At 51.0% G+C, this 27,688-nt stretch overlaps 1 protein-coding gene across 1 annotated transcript; it reads right to left on the reverse strand.

The window, feature by feature from the left end:
- Positions 1-4,958: 4,958 nt before the first annotated feature.
- Positions 4,959-5,912, reverse strand: LOC309603457 (olfactory receptor 14C36-like; the record flags this gene model as incomplete). Its single annotated transcript, XM_082338305.1, has 1 exon — positions 4,959-5,912. One exon carries the CDS (start codon positions 5,910-5,912, stop codon positions 4,959-4,961), a length of 954 nt encoding a protein of 317 aa, XP_082194431.1.
- Positions 5,913-27,688: the final 21,776 nt, after the last annotated feature.

Raw genomic sequence — 27,688 nt, forward strand, 5'->3', positions numbered from 1 at the left:
TTCCTACTGGACAGTCATTACACACCAAGTCCCACAGCTCTTGCCACAGCTGGACTCTCAGCCAAGCCTCTTCTCGGACGGCTCCAGCTAGATCAGCTGCTCATGGCTTGGTCATGACAAATATTGAAAATTTCCATTGAGTGAGATCCCAAGTCAGGGGATTGGTTTACATTCTGTTTACAGCCTAAAGCACCCCATGCTCTGCAGATATCTCATTGCCTTATCTCTGGCCAGAAACTTCCTCATTTCAACATCTGACTCTTGCCTATTATTCTCCTGCCAAGCAATACCATGAGAAGACCGGTTTCACTTTCCTGAAAGCCTCCCCATGGGGACTGGCAGGTCACGATGAGGTTCCCAAGGCCTTCCCTTCTGCACATTGAACAAGGCCCTTTCCTCCACTTTCTCCTCCCAGGCAAGTGCTCCAGCCCCTCAGCAGCTCGATGACTCTCCACTCAACTCCCTGCCACTTACCAACACCTCCCTCGCTGTGCTGGTGATCTCTGGCCAAGAGCCCAGCAGCCCCACAGGCGCTCCCTCCCTCCTCCCCTTCCCCAGTGGGGGCCCAAAAATGGACACGGTTGTGTGCAGGTGGTCTAAGGAGCGATGAGCAGGGGGAGACAATCACTGCCCTCGCTCTTTTGGTGAGACTCCAGGACTCTGCTGGCTGCCTTGGCTACCAGGTCGCGCTGCTGGGTCATGTTTTGCCTTCTGTCCCCCACCACCACCAGGGCCTTTTCCACAGAGCTGCTCCCCAGCCAGGCCTCCCCAGGCCCTGCAACTGCAGGCTGTTAGGCTGTGGTCCGTCTTCTATCTCCTGAAGTTCCTGACACGACAGTCCTTCTGCCTGTCAGGTTTGCCCTGAATGGCATCCCTAGGGCACAGCAATGGTCCTCCCAATTTTGTGCCATCCACAGACGTGGTGACAGTTGCCTCCTCCGGGTCATGGATACAGGTGTTAAACTGCACAGGGCTCAGGAGAGGCCCCTGTGCTGCCCCACAATGCCCCAGTATGGCCCACTGGCCTCCAGGTAGGCTATGACCCCTTCTCCACTGCTCTCTCAGCCTCATCCTCCAACTGGTGTTTCACCCATCTGTTTGTTGACCCATCCAGACTGTAATGGCCCAATGTGGGTACCAGGATATAGCGGGAGACCATGCCAAAAGCCTTGCTGGAGTGGAGGTAAAGGACACCCACTGTTCTCCCCTCGTGCATAAAAGCAGTTCCTTCATCAGGAAGGCCATCAGGTTGGTGAGGCAGGATTTACCCTTGGCTAATCCATGCTGACTGCATTTGGACACCTTCTGCTCTTTGAGGTGCCCAGCAATGTCCCCCAAGAGCACTCAGGGGAAGGCTCACTCCTCCCCCAAGTGAGCTTGTACAGCCTGGCGTTCCTGGGGCTGCACTTTTGGCCTCTTTCAACGATGGCTGCAACATTGGCTTGTCCTCACTCCCAAGAGACCTCTACCAATCCTGTGACCTTTCAAAAGGGATATTCCAATGAAATATCGATCTTCCAGTGTCACTTCATTACCACTATTCTACCTGCTATATAGTGTATTGAATTTAAATTTAAATTAAATTTAATTTATTAAAATAAATTAATATTATTCATATAAATTTAATTTTTATCTTTCATATGTTTTCACCTCTCTTGATAGAAGAGCCATTTCTAACATCATCTTTTCACAGGCACACTGCCTAGACAAAAGCCCTTTCCCTTTTTCTCCAGATTTCTCCTCCCCTTACTCTTTGTTCATTCAGATTCCTCACACCCATCCAGTTGCTGCTTTGACATCAGGGACTTAAAAGTTTGCCTCTCTTTCAGCAGTCTAATTGTCTCCTTAGCCAACTCTTTAATTATGTTTATATCTCTCTTCTTTGGATCTACCTACCTGAAATAGTTCTCCTAAGATTATCCCCTGTAGAAAGGCAACCTCATTAGAGCAGCTTGTGCTTAGCAGATGCTTGCAGAGTCGGTTTTCTTTATGGAACTTGACCATGCTTGACGTTTCCTTTGCTTGCAAATAGGAAAAACCCTTCTGTGCCTGTGTGCAGCCAGGTCTCTAAGGAGAGCAGGGGGGAGATGGTGCAAAGGGGCTGTACCATCCAGCTGCAGAGATCAGTGGAGAAGTCTGCTGTAAGGAAAAGTCCCAGGTGGGCAAGGAGAGAAATGGTGGGGTTGGGGAGGTGAGGTGGGAGGTTGTCAGAGCTCAAGGGACAGCTTCTCCTACCAGTCGAGACCTCCTGAGGAGACACCCTGCATTGATATCTATTGGAGAATGCTGGAGTGGAGGTAAAGGACACCCATCTCGCTTCCTCACCCTGCTCTCACCCTGCCGTTTCCGTACATTCACCGACGGCTGTCCACCCTCACACTCTGTTCCTTGAAACACAAGGAGATGGACTGACCTCATACTCCTTCTGGAGGACTTCATGTACCACAGCACTACCCTCGGAGTGACATTTCTTCCTCTTCATGTCCAATCCCCACCATCCCAGCTGCACTGTGTGTAACTGTTTCTCTCTCCTGCTCTTCCCTACATCCAAGGAAAGTTCCAGCATCTGGGAAACCACCGTTCTAAACAGGCATCCAAACCCATCAGCCTTCTTGCAGCCCTTCACCTGAACAGACAGAAGTAACCTCACCCCTTGTGAGGCTGCAAGCCTTTCTGCTTCTCGGATAGACAAGACAGAGCTGTGTGCCTGCTGCTGTCCCATCCTGTACTCAGGCAGAAGAGACAGGACAGCCAAAATACAAGCCCCCTTCCTGCACTGAGCCTAGGTCCTTCGGCAGAGGGGGTCTCCCAGCCAATGTGCCAACCAGGTGCCTTCTGCTGGCCTGTCAGAGACACCGGCAGAGGTGAGTTTAGAAGCACATATCCCAGCCATGAGTCAAGGGCTGACCTATCGGCGGTTTCCGGAAGAAGTGACCTCACAGTGCCTTTCCCAGACACATTCCTGCTGTTGGCCTCTCACCTCCAGAGGCAGAAGTGACCTCACAGCCCCCTTCACAGCCATTGGCTTCCTACTGGATTATGAGTTCCCGAGACACATTTGACCACATGATACCGTATCCAGCCATCACCCTTCCGCAGCAGATATATATGTACGTGAGCAGGTAAAAGTAAGCTTGTTTCATCATGTTTATCTAATAGAGTTCCTACCAATGGTTTGAGTAGAGAAACGTTCCTCAGAGGAACTGCTGTATTTATATCGGTCCATTTTACGCCTCTATTTTTGCCTCTCTGTTTCTCCTTCTTCCTCTGCCTCTTCTGTCTTCAAAAAGCCCTCCAAGGAAAAGAGTCATTGAATCCTGGAATAACTCAGCTTGGAAGAGACCCCTGAACATCACCTTGTCCAGCTATCCTGCTCAAGGCACGGTGAACCAGATGAGGTTGTGGAACGGGTCTGCCCAGTTTGGCATCATCCACAAAGGAGATGAAAAGGCACTCCGGCACATTATCCAGGCAGTTAATGGAGACAGTCAACAGTGTTGGCCCCAGTGCTTGCACTGAGGGATGCCACTGGGAAGTGGCCACCAGCAGGACTCTACCACTGCTGACATTTGGGCTGGATCCACCAGCCACCTTCCTACCCACTACATCACCCACTTCTTCAGTCCAGATATCACCAATCTGGCTATAAAGAGACTATGGGAAACCATGTCAAAACCCTTGCTAAGGTCCAGGATCAAAACATCCCCTTCTTTCCCCTACCCACACAGGTTCGCCAATGCCTTTCTTGTCCTTCAAGTACCTGGAAATGGCTGCAGCAGTATTTGGCCCATCCCATTCCCAGGGACTGAGGTGATGTTGTCTGCCTATTCCAAGGACCCCAGAACCTCTCTGATGGCTCTGGCACCTTTGAGGGCACAATCCAGAAAGGGTAACGAGACCAGACAGGAGCATTTGCAATGAGCCTGTCCGAGGTGGGGGAGATGAATCTCCCTGGGCCAGTGGGGTTTGTTCCTGGAGTCACACACAGAAATGGCAGCGCCCTGTGAGGTGCCCATATCTGAGCTGGCCTCATGCACTCCTCCTACACACAGGGGTGTTCAGAGGCACGAGTCCTTCCCTTGCACGTGCGGAGGCAGGGCACTGCAGCAGGAATAATGGCTCTCTGGCCTCCTGTTGCCACTGCCAGGGGCTGGGAGACACCTCAGCCCTGCGCTGTATCGCCCTGCTCTGCACCTGTCTGAGATGCCCCTCGTCATGAGGAATGGACACAGGGACCTCGGTTCACAGAAGCACATCCCAGTGCTGCATTCAGGTGCTTTCCCAGGGGACATTACTCTCCAAGTGAAGTGACCTGGAGGCACTGTCTGTCCCACAGGCCTTCACGGCACCTCTAGGAACAGCTGATGGCATTTGGGCTCCCTCAGGTTCATCTCCCCACACACACACGGTGTGCATGCTTCAGTCTCCTCTGTGCAATGCAAACATGGAAGTCTGACCTACTCCTTTGGTGTCCTTCCATGGAGGGACAAAGAACCTCCCTGAGTTGGAGTGAGAGGCCAGTGCTGGGAATGGTGGTTGCAAGGGGCTGGTCTGTGGCCATTGCCCTGGGGCACCTTGCCCAGGGTGTCAGGCAAACACGGGCACAGACCAGACCCTGCTCTGCTGGTCCTTCCAGTCTGTCCCTGGAGGCCTGGCTGTGCGAGGGACACTGCTGTGTGCCCCAGCCCTGCACACTCACACACTTCACTTGTTCACTGGTGTTTGCCTCACCAGGGCACTGTCTTGAGCTTGTTCTTGAGAGAATCTTTGGAAGAAGACCTAAGCCTCCATGCACTGCCCTGAGGACATCACCTTTCTTTTTCGAAATGCTGTTCTGGAGGCCAGCTCTGTCACAGAAGTGCCCATTGCCTGTCCCTGCCTGCGGTCACAGGACTACCAGAACAATAACAAAAAATACAGAAGACAGGCTGTGCCTGCAGTGAGTTACGTTATAACAGCTATGAAGACAATGGGCAGTTTATTGCTCCAGAAACACATCCGGTTATCAGTTTCCACACTGCACCCTTGAGCTGCTGGTTCCTCATGCTGTAGATGAGGGGGTTCACTGCTGGAGGCACCACCGAGTACAACACTGCCACCACCAGATCCAGGGGTGGGGATGAGATGGAGGGGGGCTTCAGGTAGGTAAATATGACAGTACTGAGAAAGAGGGAGACCACGGCCAGGTGAGGGAGGCACGTGGAAAAGGCTTTGTGGCGTCCCTGCTCAGAGGGGATCCTCAGCACAGCCCTGAAGATCTGCACATAGGAAAGCACGATGAAAACAAAACACCCAATGCCCACAAAGACACTAATCACAAGAAGCCCAGCCTCCCTGAGGTAGGCATCTGAGCAGGAGAGCTTGAGGATGTGGGGGATTTCACAGAAGAACTGGTCCAGGACATTGCCCTGGCAGAGGGGGAGGGAAAATGTATTGGCCGTGTGCAGTGCAGCATAGAAGAAACAACTGCCCCAGGCAGCTGCTGCCATGTGGACACAAGCTCTGCTGCCCAGGAGGGTCCCGTAGTGCAGGGGTTTGCAGATGGCCACGTAGCGGTCGTAGGCCATGATGGTGAGAAGACAGTACTCTGCTGAAATGAAAAAGACAAACAGAAAGATTTGGGCAGCACAACCCAAGAAGGAGATGACCCTGGTGTCCCAGAGAGAATTGGCCATGGATTTGGGAACAGTGGTGGAGATGGAGCCCAGGTCAAGAACAGAAAGGTTGAGGAGGAAGAAGTACATGGGGGTGTGGAGGTGGTGGTTGCAGGCTACAGCAGTGATGATGAGGCTGTTGCCCAGGAGGGCAGCCAGGTAGATGCCCAGGAAGAGCCAGAAGTGCAAGAGCTGCAGCTCCCTCGTGTCTGTGAATGCCAGGAGGAGAAATTGGGTGATGGAGCTGTTGTTGGACATCTGCTGCTTCTGGGCATGGGGCACTGTTATAGGAGAAAAAGACAGTGACAAGTTAAGGGAGATGTCTCTGAGCAAAATCAAAGCCATTTCCAATAGACCGTGCCCCTGCACACACAGACACCCATTTCTTTCTCTAGGAGAGCTTCCTTCAGCTCTGTGGCTGGAGCTCAGGTTCGTGCTATCCGAGTGTGCAATGAAGAGCAGAGCCTCTGCCCATGGGCTCTTGATAAGCCAGCGCTACTCTGCAGAAGCAGGGAGGGGCAGGCACCAGTGCTGGTGTTCAACTTTGTCAGGTGAAAACAACGCAGAAGGGCCTGTCAGCATTGCCCACAGACCCACAGGTGAGATGAAAGCTGGGACACTTGTTCCCATGGACACAGCTGCGTGAAAGCACCCACAAAATCAGTGTGTGACTCTGGAGCTGAAACTCCACCTCCCCAGAGAGCCTGGCAGCAAGAACAAGATAACAATAGCAATAACACAGACCAGTGGAGGAACAAGGGAAAACACAGTGAGGGTGTGGCTGAGAGAGGCCAGGGCAGAGGCATTGGGGCACTCAGACAGCGTTCCCCTTCCCCAGCTGTGCACACCACCTCCCAGACACCACCATTGCCGCGCAGCTGCTCTCAGCCCCTGTGCTCTGCAGAGGGAACTGGGCCCGTGGCTGCAGAGCTGCACCACGGCTCTGCTGGAGCTCTGGCTGCAGAGGAGGTTCAGGTGCTGCCTGAGCAGCCCTGACCCATGCAGCACCCTCTCAACAGCAAAAGGACCCTGCCTTGCTGGGGGTCACTCTATCCACCCACAGCTTCTCCCTGCAGAACCATGAGGAGCTCCCCGGGCAGGCTGAGTGCTGACTCTGGCAGGTGGCAGAGTCCCTGACCCATCACACAGCCCCCTGGGGTGCAGGGACCCTGCTCGGAAGGACAGCCCTGGGCACCCCTGGCTGCACACCCACCTTCACACCCTGCAGCCATCCCTGGCAGAAGGCACCCATCATGCTCTGTCCCTCTGATGGTGCAGCAGGGAGTCCCTGCTCTGGAGCATGTCCTCCTCCTCTGCACTAGAGAAACTGTGAGAAGCCTCCTGAAAGATCCCATAGGCTGTGGGACGTGCTACATTTTGGATTTTCCTCCATGAGCAAAAGCTACATTGCCCTGCAGCAAGAGACCTACCGTGTAGAGGGCTGTGAAGATTTCTCCTGCAGTCAGCTCTCAGATCAAAGCCTTCCCACCCCAGACTGCCTTTAACCTCTCTCTGCCTCGCTCCTCTTCCCTCGCTGCCTGCAGGCAGTGCCCTCAGCCCTGCTGCCCTTTGCAGAGGAGCTGCCCCTGGGCAGAGCTGTCTCTCTGCAGTGCTGCCCACTTGCCATCAGCTGCCTCCATCCCAGGAGCCCAGCCCAGCTCAGCAGCAGAGGCCCAGCCCAAGGCACCACTTTCTCTTTCCCCTCTGGGCTCCCTCCAGGTGTCCCTGGGGCTCCAGGGGAACCTGCTGGGAAACAGGCTGAAGGCATCTCTGATGTTCCCTCCCTCAACTTCTCCCCTGCAGTGTAATTATTCCTATTAGAAAAATAATTGGGCATGAGAATTACTTTTTTTGTCCCATCCTTAGACAGGACACCCAGGAAGGTGACAGGGAAGGATCTAACTTCTGCAAGCTGGGAGGATGTGTTCTGTTGAGTGAATTTAGGCATTTCATCCTGGGTCCTTAGACCTGGGGCTAGAAAGACACGCAGCTCTCTTTTGCCCATGCCACATCTCTGCTTTTGCACACACGGGGTCTTGGACACTTGGTACCAGGGTTTCTTATGGCAAATACGAGCTTGCCTGATTCCGCAGTAGTGTTGCTTCAGCCCAAATGTGTGCCAGTGCCCTCAGCCAGGGGCACAGACAGGATGAGTGGGAGCCGTTAATGTCACAGACAGAGCTGTGATACTGATGGAATAAACTGCCAAGGTGTGGTGGCAGAGCTCAGGACAGCTGGTCTTCAAGGACAGCATCCTCCAAGCTCAGCAAGGGTCCAGATGGAAACTCAGTCTAAACCTGAAAGTCAGTTGAAGGGCACCATAAGGAGTGTTTACTGCTTCAGGAACAGTTAAAGAAGAAACAAAGATCCTGTGTGGCCAGTGCTGAATTTAGGAAGAGCAGGTGTAGATAGATGTGAGACTCTCTGTGTCCTCTTTGCCTCAGTCTTCCCCAGCAAGGTCTCCCAGGCCTTTGTGCCTTGAGGTAGAACTCTGGAGCAGACCAGGCAGCAGTGGATGGGGGCCAAATCAGGGGTCCCTTGAACAAACCATCTTTTACCAGTCTATGGGACAGGAGGGGCAGCATTGCAGGGAGCTGAGTGAGCAGGCCAATGTCACAGCAAGGCCACTCTCCAGCATCTTTGATAGGTCACAGAGACTCTGGGAACTCCCTGGTCACTGGCAGCACCTGAACAATGCATACAACTTTCCAGAATGCCCAAATGATGAGCAAGGGAATGAAAGGCTGTGCCCCAGCGCATGTCCACTCAGATCCCATTTCTGGGTGTCTGAAAGAGAAGGCGACTGGATTTACCCAGGGGAGCTTGTTCCTGGCCATCCTCTTTGCTTTCTGTGATGAAAGGACAGAATTGCTGGATGCGGGGAGAGCAAGACGGTCTTTTACCTGGAAGTCATCAAGGCTTTCAGCATCATCCCTCCAGAAATTTCTCGTGTCCAAGTCAGGACAGTATGGGCTGCCTGGGTGGATAAGTCGTTGAGTAAAAAACCAGCTGGAGAGTAGCTGGGCTTGGAGGAGCGTGGTACATGTGTGGTGCTCTGCCTGGAGCCATCTAGCTAGTAGGGTCCTGCAGGGGTCTAGCTTGCAACCTGCCCTGTTTCACATCTTTTGAGTAGACTTGGAGGATTGGAGAGAGGACTTTTTCATAACATTTGTAGAAGACATCCCAGTGAGGAGAGCAGGGCAGGGCTGGAGGGCAGGGCTGCCATCCCAAAGGACATAGAAACCTCATGGTATCCAGTAAAGATTCCACCAAAGTCCTGCTCCTGAAGTAGATGTAGGCTCTGAAATATCCTAGGACAGGGACTGGCTACACGGGTAGCAGCTCCACAAGAAAGGGTCTGCTGATCTTTGGGTTCCATTAGGCAAAAGATGAGCCATCAGCAAAGATGGCCAACACCATCCTGGGCTGTGTGAGCAGGAGCACAGCCAGGGCAAGTGATTCTCTCCCTCTGCTCAGCACTTGTAACACCACATCCAGAATACTTGCTCTGGTTTTAGTTCCCCGCAATTCCAGAGAGACATTGGCAAGCTGGAGGATCCACAAATTTCAGTGGAGGGCCACAGAGGTGGTCAAGGTTGGAGCGCAGGTCCTGTTAGGAGAGGCTGAGGGAGCTGGGCTTGTTCACCCTGGAGAATGGAGGGCTTTGTGGGGAGGATGGAGCAGACTTGCATTGCCTACGGTGAGGTTCCCAAGAAGACGCTGTGGTGCAAGGCAGGAGCACAGGAGGCAATGAGCTGGAACACGAGGGGGTCAGGCTCAATATAGGGAGAAACTTTTGTAAGGTGAGGACAGCCAGACATGGGAAGCTGTTTCCCAGAGCGTGTGCGCTGCCTCCATCCCTGGAAGTTTCTCAGACTCATCTGGATAAAACCATGAGCAACCTGGTGTGACCCTGCTTTGAGGAGGATGTTTTCTACAGATATCTAGCCAGGTCCCTTCCAGCCTGAATGACACTCTCATTCCTCACCTCTCCGTGTCCTCAACACTACGGAAAGCCCTCAGGGCCCCTCTGACTGTGGAAATAGTTCACATCAGGTACAAGGCAGCAGCACAGGCACCCCAAACAGTCCCGAGGCCATCCCTGGCCTCATCTTGAATTTACTGCTTCCCTTTTCCCCCCTCTCAAATTCTTCACTGTTCTCATTCTCACACCTTCCAAAAAGGCCAGCCTGCCCTGGCTGGCTGGGGTGGAGTTCATTGTCTTCATAGCAGCCCGGAGGGTTCCATGTTTTGGATTTGTGACCAAAACTCTTTTAGCTATTGCTGAACAGTGCTTAAACAACAGGAAGGCCTTCTCTTGCTGTTTCTCACGCTGCCCTTTCAATGAGTGGGCTGGGGATGGGCAAGAAGTTGGGAGGGGACGCAGCCAGGACAGCTGACTTCAAATGACCAAAGGGATATTCCATATCACAGGATATCACGCTCAGCAATAAAAGCCCAGGGAAAGGAATAGGAAGGGGGGACATTTGTGGTTATGACATTTGCCTTCCCAAGTCACTTTTACATGAGATGAAGGCCTGGAAGCTTTCCTGGAAATGGCTGAACATTTCCCTGCCAATGGAATGAATTCTTTTTTTGATTTGCTTGTGAATGCAGCTTTGCTTCACTTCTGAAACTTCCTTAATTCCAACCCATGAGTTTTTCTCACTTTTACCTTTCCAATTCTCTTCCCCAGGCTGCTGTTGTGGGAGTGAGCAAGTGACTGGGTGGCTGATTAGTTACTGGCTGGGGTCAACCCACCACGCTTGTTAATCCTTTCCACATTGGCCATGCTTGTCTTCTTTTAGATCCTCCTGTGGTGTTTCTGAGATGGTTGCTGAGGTACTTTCTACCTTGGGCAGCAAATCCATGAAACAGGTCACCCCTTACCTTACCTGTAGTGTCCTGCAATTGCTCACGGTGTTATCTTGTCAGAGTGTCGGGCATCTGCACACATACCATGACGTTGGAGCCACTGCCTTGCAGTGTTCCCAAAGAGAAGAGATTCAGCTGAAGCTGAGGGTCTTGACATCAGACACTCATGGGAGCAGAATTCAGTCACTGGCACCCAGGAATGTCACCTTTATTCATTTCTTCTCCTCCCAAGACCTGAGCAAGTGATGGGGAGAAAGGAAGAAAGGAGAGGGTTCCTCACTGCTTTTGCAGTCCACACACAGCTGAATTTTGTCCTACTATCAAAGTTTTAATCAAGGTTAGTTTGGCAACCAAGCACGATTTTTTGAAAGTGTTCAGACATTGTGTTCCTCTCTTTTAAGGTAGTCTAGAAAAGCATCATCTAACATAAACAGCTGTCCTACGGACATCTGTGGAGAAGAGGGGAATTTTACTCATGAAGATTATTAACAAAGGAGTGCAAACCCCAAATTAACATAACGGCACTGAGGCACCTACATGCTGCTATGGATGTCATAGATTCACATGACACAGGATGAGTGACACACCTAAATGAGGCATCTGGCAGGCTGGCTGGTGCTGTCAGTAAAGAAAATTAAATGGTATTGGAGAGCAATGAGGTAAGTCAATGAAGAACTGAATCAAGAGCTTGCTGGAAAGAGCCAAAAGGCTGGGTCTGGGTGAAAGCTACCCCATGCTCTGGGGGTAATGTATGGAGTTCGGACAGCTTCCCTGGCGGCTGATTCTCTGGACCTGCCCCACACAGCAGCCAGGTTTCTCAGCAGGGCTTTCCATTTCCACTTCCAGAAATGACCATGTGTCTCCGTTCAACATCCATGCACCCCTACCTACCACTTGAGAAAGCACATTTTGTTGAGAGGAAGACCTCCCTGAGGCACATCTGTCCTTGAGGTCCATGGGCTTGTGCAAGGCTTGGGGTGGAGCTCCTTTGGTGCTGACATTTCTGTTGCAGAGCACCCTCTGGGCCCAGCTGTACAAGCACTGCAGTGACAGGGCCGTGCCTGGGCACTGAGCACCACTGCCTGAAAAGATGAGGGAACGAACACCAACATTTAAAGAAACTATGAACACATTTTCCAGCAGCTGAAATGCACTGAACAGTTTTCATCCATAGACAATGCTTTCCCGTGATGCCAACATGGACTTTTCCAGCCCATGTACTACACTCGGGAGAAGAAATACTCATCTCCCCTGTTACACCCCTGAGCCTGCTCTGCCCAGCGTACTGTGTATTGCCTCTCAGCACTCTTTCACATCTTTCCACACGTCCTGCTTGAACTGACCACTTCTAAAGGCATCTTTTCAGCAGGCTGCCTGGGCGTACGCATTTCCCAGTGTCCATCCAGCTTTCCTCCTCCCATTGGTCTCTACCCATTCCCACACCTCTCAGCTCCCCAGGTGCTGCCCTGAGCTTCAGGCAGTTTGAAGCTTGCCTTGTCTTTCAGCAGGCTGCCTGATGGCCTCTTGAGCCATCTCCTCGCTTGTGTTTCTACCTGTTTTCCCATGTATCTCACTGAAAGTGTTCCACTAAGGTTACCGACAGTGGGAAGTGGACTTTGGTGGAGGAAACTTAGACAGCATCTAATATTTTTTAATGAGCTTTTTTCTTTTTTTTTTTTTAAATTGGGAAGTAAGAAACATTCTTCTGTGAGTGTGTGCAGCGGGTTCTCCAAAGAAAGCAGATGAGAATGTGTGCAAATGAGCTGAAGCATTGAGGTACGGTCTTTAGTGGAAAGAGCTTAGAGTTGAAAAATCCTGATGCAAGTCCCAGGTGGCCACTGAGAAAAATGAGTGGGGGGCAAGGGGGGCCAAGGATGATGATGGGACATGGGACAAAGATGGGCTGTACAGTGTCTGACAGAAACAAACTTACCCTTCCTACATCTGCAGACTTCATCAGAAGATATTCTGGATTAATATGAACTGGAAAAGGCTGATATCACTTGTTCTGTAAACAGAAAAATAAAGAAAACTGGAATAAAAAGAAAAGCTGATTTATTGTTCATTCTTATTTAAATCTTCTCTCCTTGGCTACACTCCTGAAATTTCTCAAATTGGCCACAGAAGACTTGAAGAACCAGGAAAATGATGCACAGAGACATGGCTTGTTAGGGTGTTCAATGTCAATGAGCTCTCTGCTGCCATGTTCCTGAACTGCAAAGACTGAACAGATGAACAAGCCTCTAAAGAAGTGGAAGGCAGAAGCAAACACCAAGTTTCTGAGAGCGCTGGGGACCTCACTGAGGGCCAACGCTGACAAGGCCATGAAGGCAATGACCAGTCAATGTGTTGGTCCCTGGGGGCTCATCAAGCAAAAACTGGGAGACACTGGTTGCAGGTGGCAAAGGCCATGTGCTGGTGGCTCTGATACCATGTAAGCCCTTGGTGTTTGTTTATGATCAGAGTGCCCAAGCCCTGACCCCCAGGACCTGGTACAGGAGGTCCTTCATGCCTTGCTCGGGACTCTGCCTAGGGTCAGTGTGAATGGGGGGCTGTGGCAGGGACAGGAGGCAGGTTGGTGGCAGATTCTGTTCCTTTAATGACAAAGCTGTGGTTTTCTGGGGATGTGCCAATGCATGTGAGTTCCACAAAAACCACCTGGCTTCAGAGGCCTGCTAATGGCCCTCAATCACCTAAGCTGTCCCTGTCCCAGACTTGCTTGCCTCCTCAATTTGGATCCATATCCCAGCACTGCACTGCACACCCTCCTTATTCTGCTGCCCTCAAATCAAACACTGAACGATTCCACATTAGCATGACTTCCCCTTGCTCTTTCAGGTCTTCTTCTGGCCCATAACACACTTTCTTCTGCGCACACACCACTCTCTCCCTCCAGTCCTGTTGGTCTCACAAAGCCTTCCCACCTCCCCTGCAGTAATGGGACCTCACTCCAGGAGGTTCACGCATTCTCCAGGCTCATGGATGTTTCCTGAATTCCAGGCAAGTTTGGGTAGTGAAGGAGAGGAAGACAGAAAGGTCGGCTCATGGGGCATGATGAGCAGTGTTCAGCCACCCCCAGCAACGGGCACTTCCCATCTGCCAGGTTGAGGCATGCTCCCATGATGGAAAGTCCTCACATAAGCCCTGCTTTGTGCAGGGACCTTCAGCCACACTCCCAGGTCACACCTACTCCTCCTCCACCCACAGACATCAATGGCTTTCCATTTCTGGGCTCAGACGTGGTTGGAAGGATTTGCTAAAGCCCTGAACCATCACCTTGCTTCTCGCTGACTTCCCTCCACCCTCTCTCCCATCCCTACACACTGCCACTCACTGCCTAATTGCTAACTGGAAAGTGAAGAAGCTCTCAAGGCTTCCCATCTCATTCTCTGGGGTTGGCCATGCTTCTCCAGTCACCATTCATGGATCCTGGAAACACCAGTTGAGGAAGCACACCAAGATGTGTGAGGGGAGGGCCTCCCTGAGGCACCTCGGAACTCTTTGAGGTCTAAATGCTTGTGCAAGGCCTTGGGAGGAGTTTAGCTGTTGCCCACATTTGTACTGCAGATGGTTGGAATGCAACGGACCAGGAATGAGACAGAACTGGTGTCAGGAATGTCGTGGGAGGGGAGACTCGGTGTCCTGGGTGGGGCTGGAGTGGAGTTAATTTTCTCCATAACAGCCCCTATGGTGCTGTCCTGGTTTAAACCCAGCCAGCAACTATGCACCACACAGCCGCTCCCTCACTCCCCCCCCGTCCCCCAGTGGGGTAGGGGAGAAAATTGGAAGGGTGAAGGTCATAAAAACTCGTGGGTTGAGATAAGAACAGTTTAATAATTGAAGTAAAATGAAATAGAATAGTAGTAGCAGTAATAATAATATAATACAATAATAATAATATAAAGCAAGTGATACATGACACAATTGCTCACCACCCACCGATGATGCCCAGCCTATTCCCGAGCAGCGATCACCTTCCCCCCGGCCATCTCACCTCAGTTTATATACTGAGCATGACGTCACACGGGATGGAATGGCCCTTTGGCCAGTCTGGGTCAGCTGTCCTGGCTGTGACCCCTCCCAGCTTCTTGTGCACCGGGCAGAGCATGGGAAGCTGAAAAGTCCTTGACTGGTGCGAGCACTACTTAGCAACAACTAAAACACCAGTGTGTTATCAACATTATTCTCATACTAAATCCAAAACACAGCACTCTACCAGCTACTAAGAAGAAAACTAACTCTATCCCAGCTGAAACCAGGACAGTATCCACCCCTTATTCCATACCATATACGTCATGCCCAGGTCTTACACTTTCAAATACATTCCAATTAATCACTACCACTTTTCCAGTCTTTTGATATATTTTTTTATATATATATATACACACACATATAGATATAGTTTTCCTAGACTATAGGCTATCCCTCCACAAATGTTTGTTGAGTTCATTTAGTCCATGACTTTGGGCTTCATCTGTCATAACAGTCTTTCAGGGCAGGAGAGATGGTGTGTGGTGTTAGACTGTTGCATGCTGAAGCCAGTTCTGGTTTCATCACCACTGTACTTTGCTCGGTTTCCTCGAAGTTCATTCTTCATTAATTTGGGTGATTCTTACTGTATACTGTTGATATGGCATATAGCAACCATAGTAGTGATGACATCCAGTATTATATAGCAACTAACATTATACATTTCAGTTCATTGGCTATTTTCACCCAAAATCAAATCCCCTTGAGGTACACATCGGACTTCCCCATCCTCCCGCATCACCCACCAAGTGCATCCAGGTCCTTGAGCAAAAGCAATTCCACAAATGGGCTTACCTCTGCCTGAAGCAGGAGTAACCCAGACCGTCTTCCCTGTCATATTTTTTAGGTGCGCTACAGGGACTTTATCCCCCTCTACAGTACGTAAAATTCTTGACTGGGCAGGGCCAGCTCGATTGGTAGATCCCCTAGTGTTGACTAACCAAGTGGCCTTTGCTAAATGTGTATCCCAGTGTTTGAATGTTCCACCACCCATTGCTTTTAGTGTAGTCTTTAACAGTCCATTGTATCGTTCAATTTTCCCGGAGGCTGGTGCATGATAGGGGATGTGATATACCCACTCAATGCCATGCTCTTTGGCCCAGGTGTCTATGAGGCTGTTTCGGAAATGAGGTCTGTTATCTGACTCAATTCTTTCTGGGGTGCTGTGTCGCCATAGGACTTGCTTTTCAAGGCCCAGGATAGTGTTCCGGGTGGTGGCATGGGGCACGGGATATGTTTCCAGCCATCCAGTGGTTGCTTCCACCACTGTAAGCACATGGCACTTGCCTTGGCGGGTTTGTGGAAGTGTGATATCATCAATCTGCGAGGCCTCCCCGTATTTATATTTCAGCCATCGTCCTCCATACCAGAGAGGCTTGAACTGCTTGGCTTGCTTGATTGCAGCACATGTTTCGCATTCATGGATAACCTGTGCAATAGCGTCCATGGTCCGGTCCACCCCTCGATCACGAGCCCATCTATATGTTGCATCTCTTCCTTGGTGGCCTGAGGTGTCATGGGCCCACCGAGCTAGAAATAATTCACCCTTATGTTGCCAGTCCAGGTCCACTTGAGCCACTTCAATCTCAGCAGCCTGATCCACCTGCTGATTGTTTTGATGTTCTTCAGTGGCCCGACTCTTGGGTACGTGAGCATCTACATGAACATCCAGCCCAGCACTGGCAGTCGGGGTGCCAAGAGGAGCTGTGCTTCAGTACCAAGCACTTCCGAAGTGGCTCGAATCCCTTCATAGGCTGCTAATATCTCTTTTTCTGTTGGAGTATAGCCAGCCTCAGATCCTCTGTATCCCCGACTCCAAAACCCTAGGGGTCGACCTCGAATCTCCCCTGGTGCTTTCTGCCAGAGGCTCCACGTAGGACCATTCTCCCCGGCTGCAGTGTAGAGCACATTTTTAATATCTTGTCCTGCCCGGACTGGCCCAAGGGCTACTGCATGGACTATCTCCTGTTTAATTTGTTCAAAGGCTTGTCGTTGCTCAGGGCCCCATTTGAAATCGTTCTTCTTGCGGGTCACTTGATAGAGAGGGCTTACGATGAGACTGTAATTTGGAATATGCATTCTCCAAAAACCCACAATGCCCAAGAAACCCTGTGTTTCCTTTTTGCTGGTTGGTGGGGACATGGCTGTTATTTTGTTGATCACATCCATTGGGATCTGACAATGCCCATTTTGCCATTTTATTCCTAAAAACTGGATCTCCTCTGCAGGTCCCTTGACCTTACTTTGTTTTATGGCAAAGCCGGCCTCCAGGAGGATTTGGACTATTTGCTTCCCTTTCTCAAAAAATTCTTCTGCTGTGTTGCCCCACACGATGATGTCATCAATGTATTGCAGGTGTTCCAGAGCCCCACCCTGTTCCAATGTAGTCTGGATCAGTCCATGGCAAATGGTGGGGCTGTGTTTCCACCCCTGGGGCAGTCGATTCCAGGTGTACTGGACCCCCCTCCAAGTGAAAGCAAACTGTGGCCTGCACTCTGCCGCCAAAGGGATTGAGAAAAACACATTAGCGATGTCAATGGTGGCATACCACTTGGCTGCCTTTGACTCCAGTTCATATTGAAGTTCTAGGATGTCCGGCACGGCAACGCTCAGTGGTGGCGTGACTTCATTCAGGCCGCAATAGTCTACTGTTAGTCTCCACTCTCCATTAGACTTTCGCACTGGCCATATGGGACTGTTAAAAGGTGAGCGAGTCTTGCTGATCACTCCTTGGCTCTCCAGTTGGCAAATCAGCTTATGGATGGGAATCAGGGAGTCTCTGTTGGTGCGATATTGCCGCCGGTGCACTGTTGTGGTAGCGATTGGCACTTGTTGTTCTTTGACCCTCAGCAACCCCACAACAGAAGCATCCTTTGAGAGACCAGGCAGGGCAGAGAGCTGTTTAATTTCCTCCGTCTCCAAGGCAGCTATACCAAAAGCCCACCGGTACCCTTTTGGGTCCTTGAAATACCCTCTCCTGAGGTAATCTATGCCAAGGATGCACGGTGCCTCTGGGCCAGTCACAACGGGGTGCTTCTGCCACTCCTTCCCGGTTAAGCTCACTTCAGCCTCCAATACAGTCAGCTGTTGGGATCCCCCTGTCACTCCAGAAATACAGATGGGTTCTGCCCCTTCATAGCTTGATGGCATTAGGGTACACTGTGCACCGGTGTCTACTAAAGCCTTATACTCCTGTGGGTCTGATGTGCCAGGCCATCGAATCCACACAGTCCAGTACACCCGGTTGTCCCTTTCCTCCACCTGGCTGGAGGCAGCGCCCCTCTAGTCCTGGTCATAGCATTCGTTACTCACTTCTTGTAAATGCGAATCAAAAATCCCTTTATTGAGATCGGAAGCAAAATCAGCCCTTCTACCCTGTCTAGGGAACTGCTCACTGGAAACTGGAGCAGCAATTTTCCTGGAAGAACCACCTTTTGTAATTGTTTTTCCTTGCAGCTCACGTACCCGTGCCTCTAGGGTCGAGGTAGATTTTCCATCCCACTTCCTCATGTCCTCTCCATGGTCACGCAGAATAAACCACAGGGTGGCCCGTGGTGTGTATTCACTATATCTTCTCTCTTGAAGAGAGGGATGCTTACTCCTGATGGCTGAGATACTGATCCGTACAGGTGAGGAGGAGGACACGTCCTCTTTGAATCGCTGGAACTCCCGGGATAATTTCTCAGCTATCACATCAGGCAGTTTCTCCACAGCCGAGATGCAGGCCCGTAGGGAGGAAGAGAGACTTTCTTCATATTGTCGGAGTTGGCCAGCCAATTCTTCCACTGTTGGTGCCTCTTCATCTTTCCAGGTCATTACTGCCAAAGAGTTTGCATACGATGATGGTGCGCTCCGCACAAACTTCCACCACATGGGTCGTGTGCACTGGACTTCATCTGGATCTTTGGATAACTGCTCATTGTTTAAGTCGTTATGCATCACCTCCAGCACGGCTAATTCCCTCAGGTACTGGATACCTCTCTCCATGGTGGTCCACTTGCCTGGCTGACATAAAAAATCTTCCTTGAAGGGATACCTTTCCTTCACAGCTGCCAGAAGTCACCTCCAGAGGCTGAGGACTTTTACCCCTTTTCCAATCGCTTTGTCAATGCCCCCTTCCCTAGAAATGGATCCCAGCTGCTTGGCTTCCCTACCCTCTAATTCCAGGCTACTGGCCCCATTATCCCAGCATCGGAGCAGCCAAGTGATGATGTGCTCGCCTGGATGACGACTAAAATTTTTTCGCATATCTCGCAGCTCACTCGGGGACAGAGATCGGGTTGTTACCATCTCATTTGTCGGTTCTGCCTCTTCCTCCTCCTGTTCTTGTGACGGCCCTGGTTCACCATCAGCCCTTACTAAACGAGTTGATTTTCTTGTGTATTTTTTCTTCTGTATAGGGGCGACTGATACTGGTACAGATTGGTTCTCTGGTGTAGCCACAGCGCCTGTTACCGGGACTGGCATAGCCATGAAGCCTGTCATGGGGTCTGGTATAGCCGCAGTGCCTGTTACCGGGACTGGTATAGCTGCAGTGCCTGTTGCTGGGGCTGGCATAACCGCAGCGCCCGTCACAGGGGCTGGCGTATCGGCAGTGCTCGTCACTGGGGCTGGCATAACCGCAGCGCCCGTCACAGGGGCTGGCGTATCGGCAGTGCTCGTCGCTGGGGCTGGCATAACCACAGCGCCCATTGTTTTGTTGTCAGATCCAGAGACCTTCTCTTCCCCTTGAGGGTTCTGAATAGTGTTTAATATGGCTCGGTAGGCATGGGCCAGGCCCCAGCACATTGCAGTGATTTGTGTCTCCCTAGAATTGTCAGGATGACAGCATACTTTCTCTAAATGTTCTACTAATTTTTCAGGATTCTGCACTCGTTCAGGGGTGAAATTCCAAAACACTGGAGGGGCCCACCGTCCTAGGCATTTGCCCATACTCTCCCACACACCCTGCCACTCATAACTATCCAGCCTTGGGGCAGATCTCTGGATGATATTCTTAAAATGCTTATTAACCTTAGACAAAACTGAAACAATATTCCCAAGAGCTATCAATAGATATATCTTAACTACCCAAGGATGTTCAAGACACAAAAAAGTTGTTGTAATGAAGGAGGAAACGTCATCGAAGAAGGCAGCGAAGGTGCCATTCTGTATTTCCTCCATAAAAAACCTCTCAGAGGAAGAGGTATAATTGCTAATTGTCTCCATGAGGTGGTACCTGCAGTACAGTAATGGCTTCAGTACAGAACCCAAATACCAGATAGCGGTCAGTGTTTTAATAACAAATCTCCCAGGCAAAACACCACTAATCACGGCAGAGCACAGCAAACTGCAACACCCAGCACCAAACTTTAACATGTACTGCAAAAACAAGAGCATGGTGCAGATCAGGTAGACTAATACCAAGAGCAGATGAATCAATATTATGACCAGCAACTGTTAACAGATACAAATTCCTTAATACACTCTGATTAATCTGTTATTATCTCAAACCCTTCGAGCCCCACGTTGGGCGCCAAAAAGGACTGTTGTGGTTTAACCCCAGCCAGCAACTATGCACCACACAGCCGCTCCCTCACTCCCCCCACCCCGGTGGGGTAGGGGAGAAAATTGGAAGGGTGAAAGTCATAAAAACTCGTGGGTTGAGATAAGAACAGTTTAATAATTGAAGTAAAATGAAACAGAGTAGTAGTAATAATAATAATAATAATAATATAATACAATAATAATAATATAAAGCAAGTGATACACGACACAATTGCTCACCACCCACCGATGATGCCCAGCCCGTTCCCAAGCAGTGATCGCCTTCCCCCCCGGCCAGCTCTCCTCAGTTTATATACTGAGCATGACGTCACACGGGATGGAATGGCCCTTTGGCCAGTCTGGGTCAGCTGTCCTGGCTGTGACCCCTCCCAGCTTCTTGTGCACCGGGCAGAGCATGGGAAGCTGAAAAGTCCTTGACTGGTGCGAGCACTACTTAGCAACAACTAAAACACCAGTGTGTTATCAACATTATTCTCATACTAAATCCAAAACACAGCACTCTACCAGCTACTAAGAAGAAAACTAACTCTATCCCAGCTGAAACCAGGACAGTGCTATGTTTTGGGCTTGTGACCAAACCAGTGTTGATAAAACACTGATGTTTTAGCTCTTGCTGAACAGTAGCTGCACCGTGCCAAGGCTTTTGCTGTTTCTGCTGCTGCCCCACCAGTGAGTAGGCTGGGGGTGGGTAAGAAGCTGGGAGGGGAAACCGCCAAGACAGCTGACCCCAACTCACCAAAGGGATGTCCCACACCATATGACATCACGCTCAGCAATAAAAGCTGGGGGAAGAAGGAGGAAGACGTTTGGAGTTTTGGCATTTCTCTTCCCAGGTAATTGTTGCTCATGATGAAGCCCTGCTTTCCTGGAAATAGCTAAACACCTGCCTGCCGCTGGGAAGCAGTGAATGTATTCCTGATTTTGCTTTGCTGGTGGACACTGCTTTTCCTTTACCTATTCAAGTCTCCCCATCGTGACCCATGAGTGTTTCTCACTTTGCCATGCAGTAACACTATCGTGCTCTAAAATGTCGTCTTCTTCTTGAGGACGATAGAATTAATTACTTCAATTTTATTCTTGTCATTCATTTGGACTTGACAAGACAGCTAAAATTTAAGAGTGGTTAGATTCTGGCATGAAATTTTTAGAGCAGTTGCTTTATCTCTCATTGCTGACTCTCTATTAACATTTCATAGTAATACCTTTCAGGCAATGTTGCCCCTAATTCATTTCTGTTGTCTGTCTTTCGTCCTTATTTACAGTGTGTGTGTGTGTGTGTGAGGAGTTAATGTTTTATCAAAAAATGTCAACGTTTTGGCCACAGCAGCTCAGCTGTGGCACCAGGGTGTAGCGCAGACTTCTCACAGGGAAACGTGAGCAGTGACCCTGACCAGAAGACCACGGTACAGCCAGCTGGGCTGCGCTGCACGTACAGCCTGGCCTTCACGCCTGTGCTGTGCTGCACAGATCCTTTGGCTGCAGGACAACCTCAGCAGCTCGTTGTCCCAAGGGGCCTGCAGGCAGCTCCCACTCAGTACCAGCCCTTCTGCCTCCTGCGTGGCCTTGTCTGTACCTAACAGTGCAGCAAGGAGTTCTCATGAGAACATCCTTTCTCTTTGACTGTAGAGATGAGGAAAAGAGGTGGTTTCTTGTAAGCGAAGATAAGAGCCTCTTGAATGACCAAACCAGGAGACTGTCTTCTATGGGCGGGGTCTCAATGGCATGCTGTGTGGGGGTCAGAGGCCTGTTCAATGCCTCTTGAATCAAACCCCCACTTGCGGGTCCCACCATCTAAAGGCACCTGAGAATATCTGCATGATTCTCTCCTTACAGGGTTAGTGCTAATGAGCAGCATTTTACAAGATCCCTCACAGCGTCCGAGTGCCTTTCTTACTGGAATTAGAATGGACCAGTGCCTCCTGGTGAAAAACACCCTCTCAGCACCCTTGAGTGCAGCCCCTCTGGTCCCATAGACTGTTAAGGGTGTAGTTTGCTCAAGTAACCCCTGCCTTGATCCTCATCCACTGCTGGTTGCTCTCCTCCAGAGTTCTGCCTCAGAGCACAAAGGCCTGGGAGACCTTGCTGGTGGCAACTGAGGCAAAGATTGCGTAGAGTATCTCAGCCTACCTACACCTACTCTTACTACATTTAGCTGTGTTCCCACAGCCCCTGGTTGGGAGGGCAGAGCTGAGATCCTCCTCAGGTACGATGAGATGGGGTGAGGGTTTGGAGATCTGCACTGGGAAACTGCATTCCTCTGCTCCCAGCACTGGCCTCTTTCTTTTGGGGGAACACGCGAGTGCGATAGTCCTCCAGGTGGAAGAGCTGCCAGCAGAGGGCAGCTGAGAGCAGGGCTGATGGACAGAGCGGCTGTCCTCACTCTGCACTAAGGGACAGTCCCTGTGCCCAATCTCAGCACCCACAAGGTTTCCCTTGCAGTGCAGCAGAAATGCCAGGCATTGCTGCATTCAAACCACTCCTCAGCTGTGCTGGGGCAACTAGAACAGAAGGCACAATACAAAATTTGCTTTTGCTCTGCTCTGCAGTCAGGTGAATTGGGTGTGACAATGCTGAAAAGCTCTTTGACATCACAAGTGGATTTAATCTGAGATCACCCTGAGTTCCTATTTACCTGTTGCTGTAGGGCAGGACTGAGTCCTGCAGAGCTCCCAGCAGAGCCTTCTGCTCCCTGGGGCACCCTCAGCCAGCACCAACCAGAGCTCAGCAAAGCTCTTCCTGAAAAGTGAAAGGCTCTTTGGGGGGATCCTATAAGAAATTGAATAGATTTTTCTGAAAGCAGTCTGCCCTAACGTTTCACTTCTTTTACCTCCTTGAACAGATCTCCATGCCCAGAGGGACACAATGTCCAACGGCAGCTCCATCACCCAGTTTCTCCTCCTGGCATTCACAGGCACACGGGAGCTGCAGCTCTTGCACTTCTGGCTCTTCCTGGCCATCTACCTGGCTGCCCTCCTGAGCAACGGCCTCATCATCACTGCCATTGCCTGCGACCACTGCCTCCACACCCCCATGTACTTCTTCCTCCTCAACCTCTCTGTTCTTGACCTGGGCTGCATCTCCACCACTGTCCCCAAAGCCATGGCCAATTCCCTCTGGGACACCAGGGCCATCTCCTTCTTGGGATGTGCTGCCCAGCTCTTTCTGTTTGTATTTTTTATTTCAGCAGAGTTCTGCCTCCTCACCATCATGGCCTATGACTGCTACGTGGCCATCTGCAAACCCCTGCACTACGGGACCCTCCTGGGCAGCAGAGCTTGTGTCCACATGGCAGCAGCTGCCTGGGGCAATGGGTTCCTCAATGCTCTCCTGCACACAGCCAATACATTTTCACTGCTGCTCTGCAATGGAAATGCTGTGGACCAGTTCTTCTGTGAAATCCCCCACATCCTCAAGCTCTCCTGCTCACACTCCTACCTCAGGGAGGTTGGGCTTATTATGTTTAGTCTCTTTGTGAACTGTGGGTGTTTAGTTTTCATTGTGCTGTCCTATGTGCAGATCTTCAGGGCCGTGGTGAGGATTCCCTCACAGCAGGGACGACACAAAGCCTTTTCCATGTGCATCCCTCACATGGCCGTGGTCTCCCTGTTTTTGATCACTGCCATGTTTGCCTACTTGAAGCCCCCCTCCATCTCCTCCCCGTCCCTGGACCTGGTGATGGCAGTGCTGTACTCGGTGGTGCCTCCAGCAGTGAACCCCCTCATCTACAGCATGAGGAAGAAGGAAATAAAAAATGTCCTATGGAAACGGGCCCAATAAATAATGTTTCCCTGACAATAACCTGCCTCCCCTCCTCTGCATGTTTCCCAGAGTTTATCTTAGGCTACAATTCTGCTTTTTTCTCCTGTGATAATTCTACTTAGAGATAATTGTCTGGGTTCATACTCCTTCTATGGAGGTTTGATCCTGTTGTGCCTGACCCTTGCACAACACTGTGTCACATGTGGCCTGTCAGATAGCAGCTCTTTGATTAAAGGAGATCTCTTGGGTGCAGTGCCAAGAAAATGTCCAAGGAATTCGTTTCTGTTCTCTTTGTGTTCTCAGTGGTTTTGAGGCTAAGCTCATGATAATGTTGAGTTCCATTGGATCAAAAGTTCTGGTTTTAAAGGCTCTCTTCTTGGTGTCCAGTGGCAGTGGAGATTGTCCATCAGCTCACCATTATCTCCTCAGTTTGCTTCATGTATGACAGGAGTGATGGCATGTACCAGACTCTCTGGAAATGAATTTGGAGGGGTGAGGAGAGGATGGGGACTTCCCACGTGCCCTGGGGTTGGAATGAATGGACACTCAGAAGGTGAAACACCCTCAAATGTGAAGTTCCCCAAAAGTAAAGCAGTAAATCGAGGTATCCATGAAAAAGGACGCTGTAGTGCCATGGGAGTCAGTGGGGACTCAGCAGGCACAGGGAAGGGAGAGTGGAGAGCTGCAGGAGCTGCCTGAGGACCCCCAGGGCCAGGACGCTGGTGCTGTCCTGGGAAGTGGGGCTGGTGGCAGCAGAGGAGGGGGCAAATTCAGTTGGGGCTTGGGGATCAGCTACAAGATGAATTCAGGAGAGCCAGAGAGAGCCTAGCTTCTGTTTCCTCATGCTCTCGGGGCCAGCACCAGCCGTGGGGCTGATGGGGAGCCTGAACCCCGCTGCCTGCCCCCCAGCAGCTGCTGTGCCCTTCAGAGGGGCTGGGGCTGTGGGGTGAGTGCCCAGAGCTCTGCAGCAGCCTGCGCTGGGCAGTGCCATGGAGCCAGCCCAGGCTGGGCTGCTCTGCTGGGCTGGGCTGGGCTGGGGAGAGGGCAGGGGAGGTGGGGAGAGGTGGGGAGGGTCTGGGCTGGGCTGGAAAGAGCCCAGGAGAGAAAAACACTGGCGCAGAGCTAAGGTGTGTGAGTGTGCAGGGTAGGGGCAGCCAGCACTCCCAGTGCAGAGCCAGGTGTCATGGTGAAGGAAGCAAGACATCAAAGGTGCAGAAGAGAGGGGCCTGGTCTGTGCCATGTTTCCAGGACACCCTGGGGAAGCTGCTGCAGGAATTTGTCCCAGACCAGTCCCACCCACCGGCCATTTCCATCTCTGGCCATACACCCCAGCCCTGAGGAAGGACCTTTGCTGCATGGTCACCCCCATCCTCCTCTGGGGCTTAGTGATACCCAACTCCACTGCCATTATTAATCAAAATGAAAGTCATTTCCTCCTGACACTCATTACACACCAAGTCCCACAGCTCTTGCCACAGCTGGTCTCTCAGCCAAGCCTCTTCTCAGACAGCTCCAGCCCAATCAGGTGCTTGCCTCAACCAATTTTGAAAATCTGCATTGACTGAGATCTCCCCAGCTGGCCTGGGTCTTTGCTCTGGTGTTTAGCTCTGAGGGATTTCTGATAAACACAGCTCTCTCAGCCTCTCCTTCTCCATTATGTGCTCCAGGCCCCAGCCATCCTTCCGGCCTCTGCAGGACTTACTTCAGTCTGTCAGGATCTTCCTTGTGCTGCTGAGCCCCAGGCTGGACACAGCAGTCCTGCTGTGCTGGTCCTGTAGTGCGTTAGCCTTGGCCAGCAGCCAGACACCCACCTAGCTGCTCACTCACAGCCCCAGCTCAAAAGGACAAAGGGAGAAGATAAGGTGGACTAGCTCATGCATCAAGATAAAGACAGGGAGATCACTTACTCATTACTGTCATGGGCAAAGAAGAGTTGACTTGGGGAAGATCAATTGAATTTATTGCCAATTAAAAGAGATTCAGATAGAGAGAAAGCATAGGAAAAATATTCAAGACCATTTCCCCACCCCATTCCTTCTTCCCAGGCTCAAATTACTCCATTGCTCCCAATTCTTCTACCCACCCCAACCCCAAGAGGAGCTGGGGGGATGGTGAATGGGGCTTATGGTCAGCACAGAACATCTCTGCCACTCCTTCCTCCTCACACTTCTCCCCTGCTCCAGCGTGGGCCCTCTCCACAGGATCCCACTGTGTTTGCCATCAAGGCTACAAGTTATTCATTTCTTTCAGTCTTACTTTTCTCCTTCACACTCACAGAATGACAGAGATGTTGAGATTGGAAGGGACCTGTGGAGTTCATCAAGTGCAACTCCCCAGCTGAGACACGGTCAGCTAGAGCAGGTTGCTCAGGACCTTGTCTAGGAGGGTCTGGAATACCTCCATGGATGGAGGCTCCTCAGCCTCTCTGGGCAACCTGTTCCAGTGTTTGACCACCCTCACAGTGAAAAAGTGTTTTCTTGGGTTCAGAGGGAATGTCATGGGTTTTTATCTGTGTCCATCAGCCCTTGTCTTGACAGTGGTTAATACTGAGAAGAGTTTGGCTCCCTTGTCTTCATTCCTTCCCATCAGGTATTTATGCACATTCATAATACCCCCCAAGCAATTCTTTTCTCCTGGAAAATTAGTGAAAAAAATATGCTTTTTCTAATTTTTCTCCAGAGCACTCAGCACAGGATAGACATGGACCTGTTGGAGTGAATCTAGGGAGGGCCACGAAAATGATCAGAGGGATGGAACACCTCTGCTGTGAGGGAAGGCTGAGAGAGTTGGGGTTGTTCAGCCTGGAGAAGAGAAGCCTCTGGGAAGGCCTTCCTGCTGCCTTTCGGTAATTAAAGGGGGCTTAGAAGCAAGATGGGGACAGACTTTTTAGTAGGGCCTGTAGTGACAGGACAAGGGGCAATGGTTTCAAACTAAAGGAGGGGAGACTGAGACTAGATATAAGGAAGAACTTTTTTACAATGAGGGTGGTGAAACACTGGCACAGGTTGCCCAGAGAGGTGGGAGATGCCCCATCCCTGGAACCATTCAAGGTCAGGTTGGACGGGGCTCTGAGCAACCTGATCTAATTGAAGATGGCCCTGCTCGCTGCAGGGAGGGTTGGACTAGATGACCTTTAACGATCCCTTCCAACCCAAACCATTCTATGATTCTTTCTATGATTCTATGGTAAGTAAGTACCGTGCTGGGATATCTTAGGTGACTGAGGAGCATTAGCTTTGAAAGCAGCTGGATGTGTTGCTTGGGGATTCACAGCTTTGGCAAATCCCCAGAAAACCACTGCTTTGTGTTAGAAGCAAAAGGCAGGGAGGACAAAAAGACATTTGTAAAGCCTAGGTACACAGTGAGGTGGGGAATCTGGGGGGTGGCCAAAGTCTGCAGGAGAACTGCTGCAGGCATGGGACAGCATGGGAGAGCCCCTGGTGGGGATGACTGAGGGCCTTGGTGGGTCTGGGACTTGCCCAACACAACCAAGGTCTCTCTCCTCTCAGCTATCAATATTGTCACTGCCACCAAGAGCCACGAGGGGACACCATTTCCTTACAGCCCCATGGCCTCGATGCTTCCTCATCCCCCCCTAGAGTCCAGGCAGTCCTAGGGTTGTCCTGCACTCGTCATCGCACACCCCCACATCACACTGCTCCATCAAGAGCCCTGAGCAACGCATGAGGAAAAGGATCTCCCTTCCCAGGTGCCAGGGATCAGAGCTTGCCCATCCTTCTGGATGAAACCCATCAAGGGCTGACGTGGCAGCAGAGCCACCTGCACATTGCCTTTGTCACCTGGAACCAGTGCTGACCTCTTGC

Source organism: Platalea leucorodia (assembly GCF_965183815.1).
Source record: "Platalea leucorodia genome assembly, contig: HAP1_HAP1_SCAFFOLD_99, whole genome shotgun sequence".
In the NCBI taxonomy this organism is placed as follows: Eukaryota; Metazoa; Chordata; class Aves; order Pelecaniformes; family Threskiornithidae; genus Platalea; species Platalea leucorodia.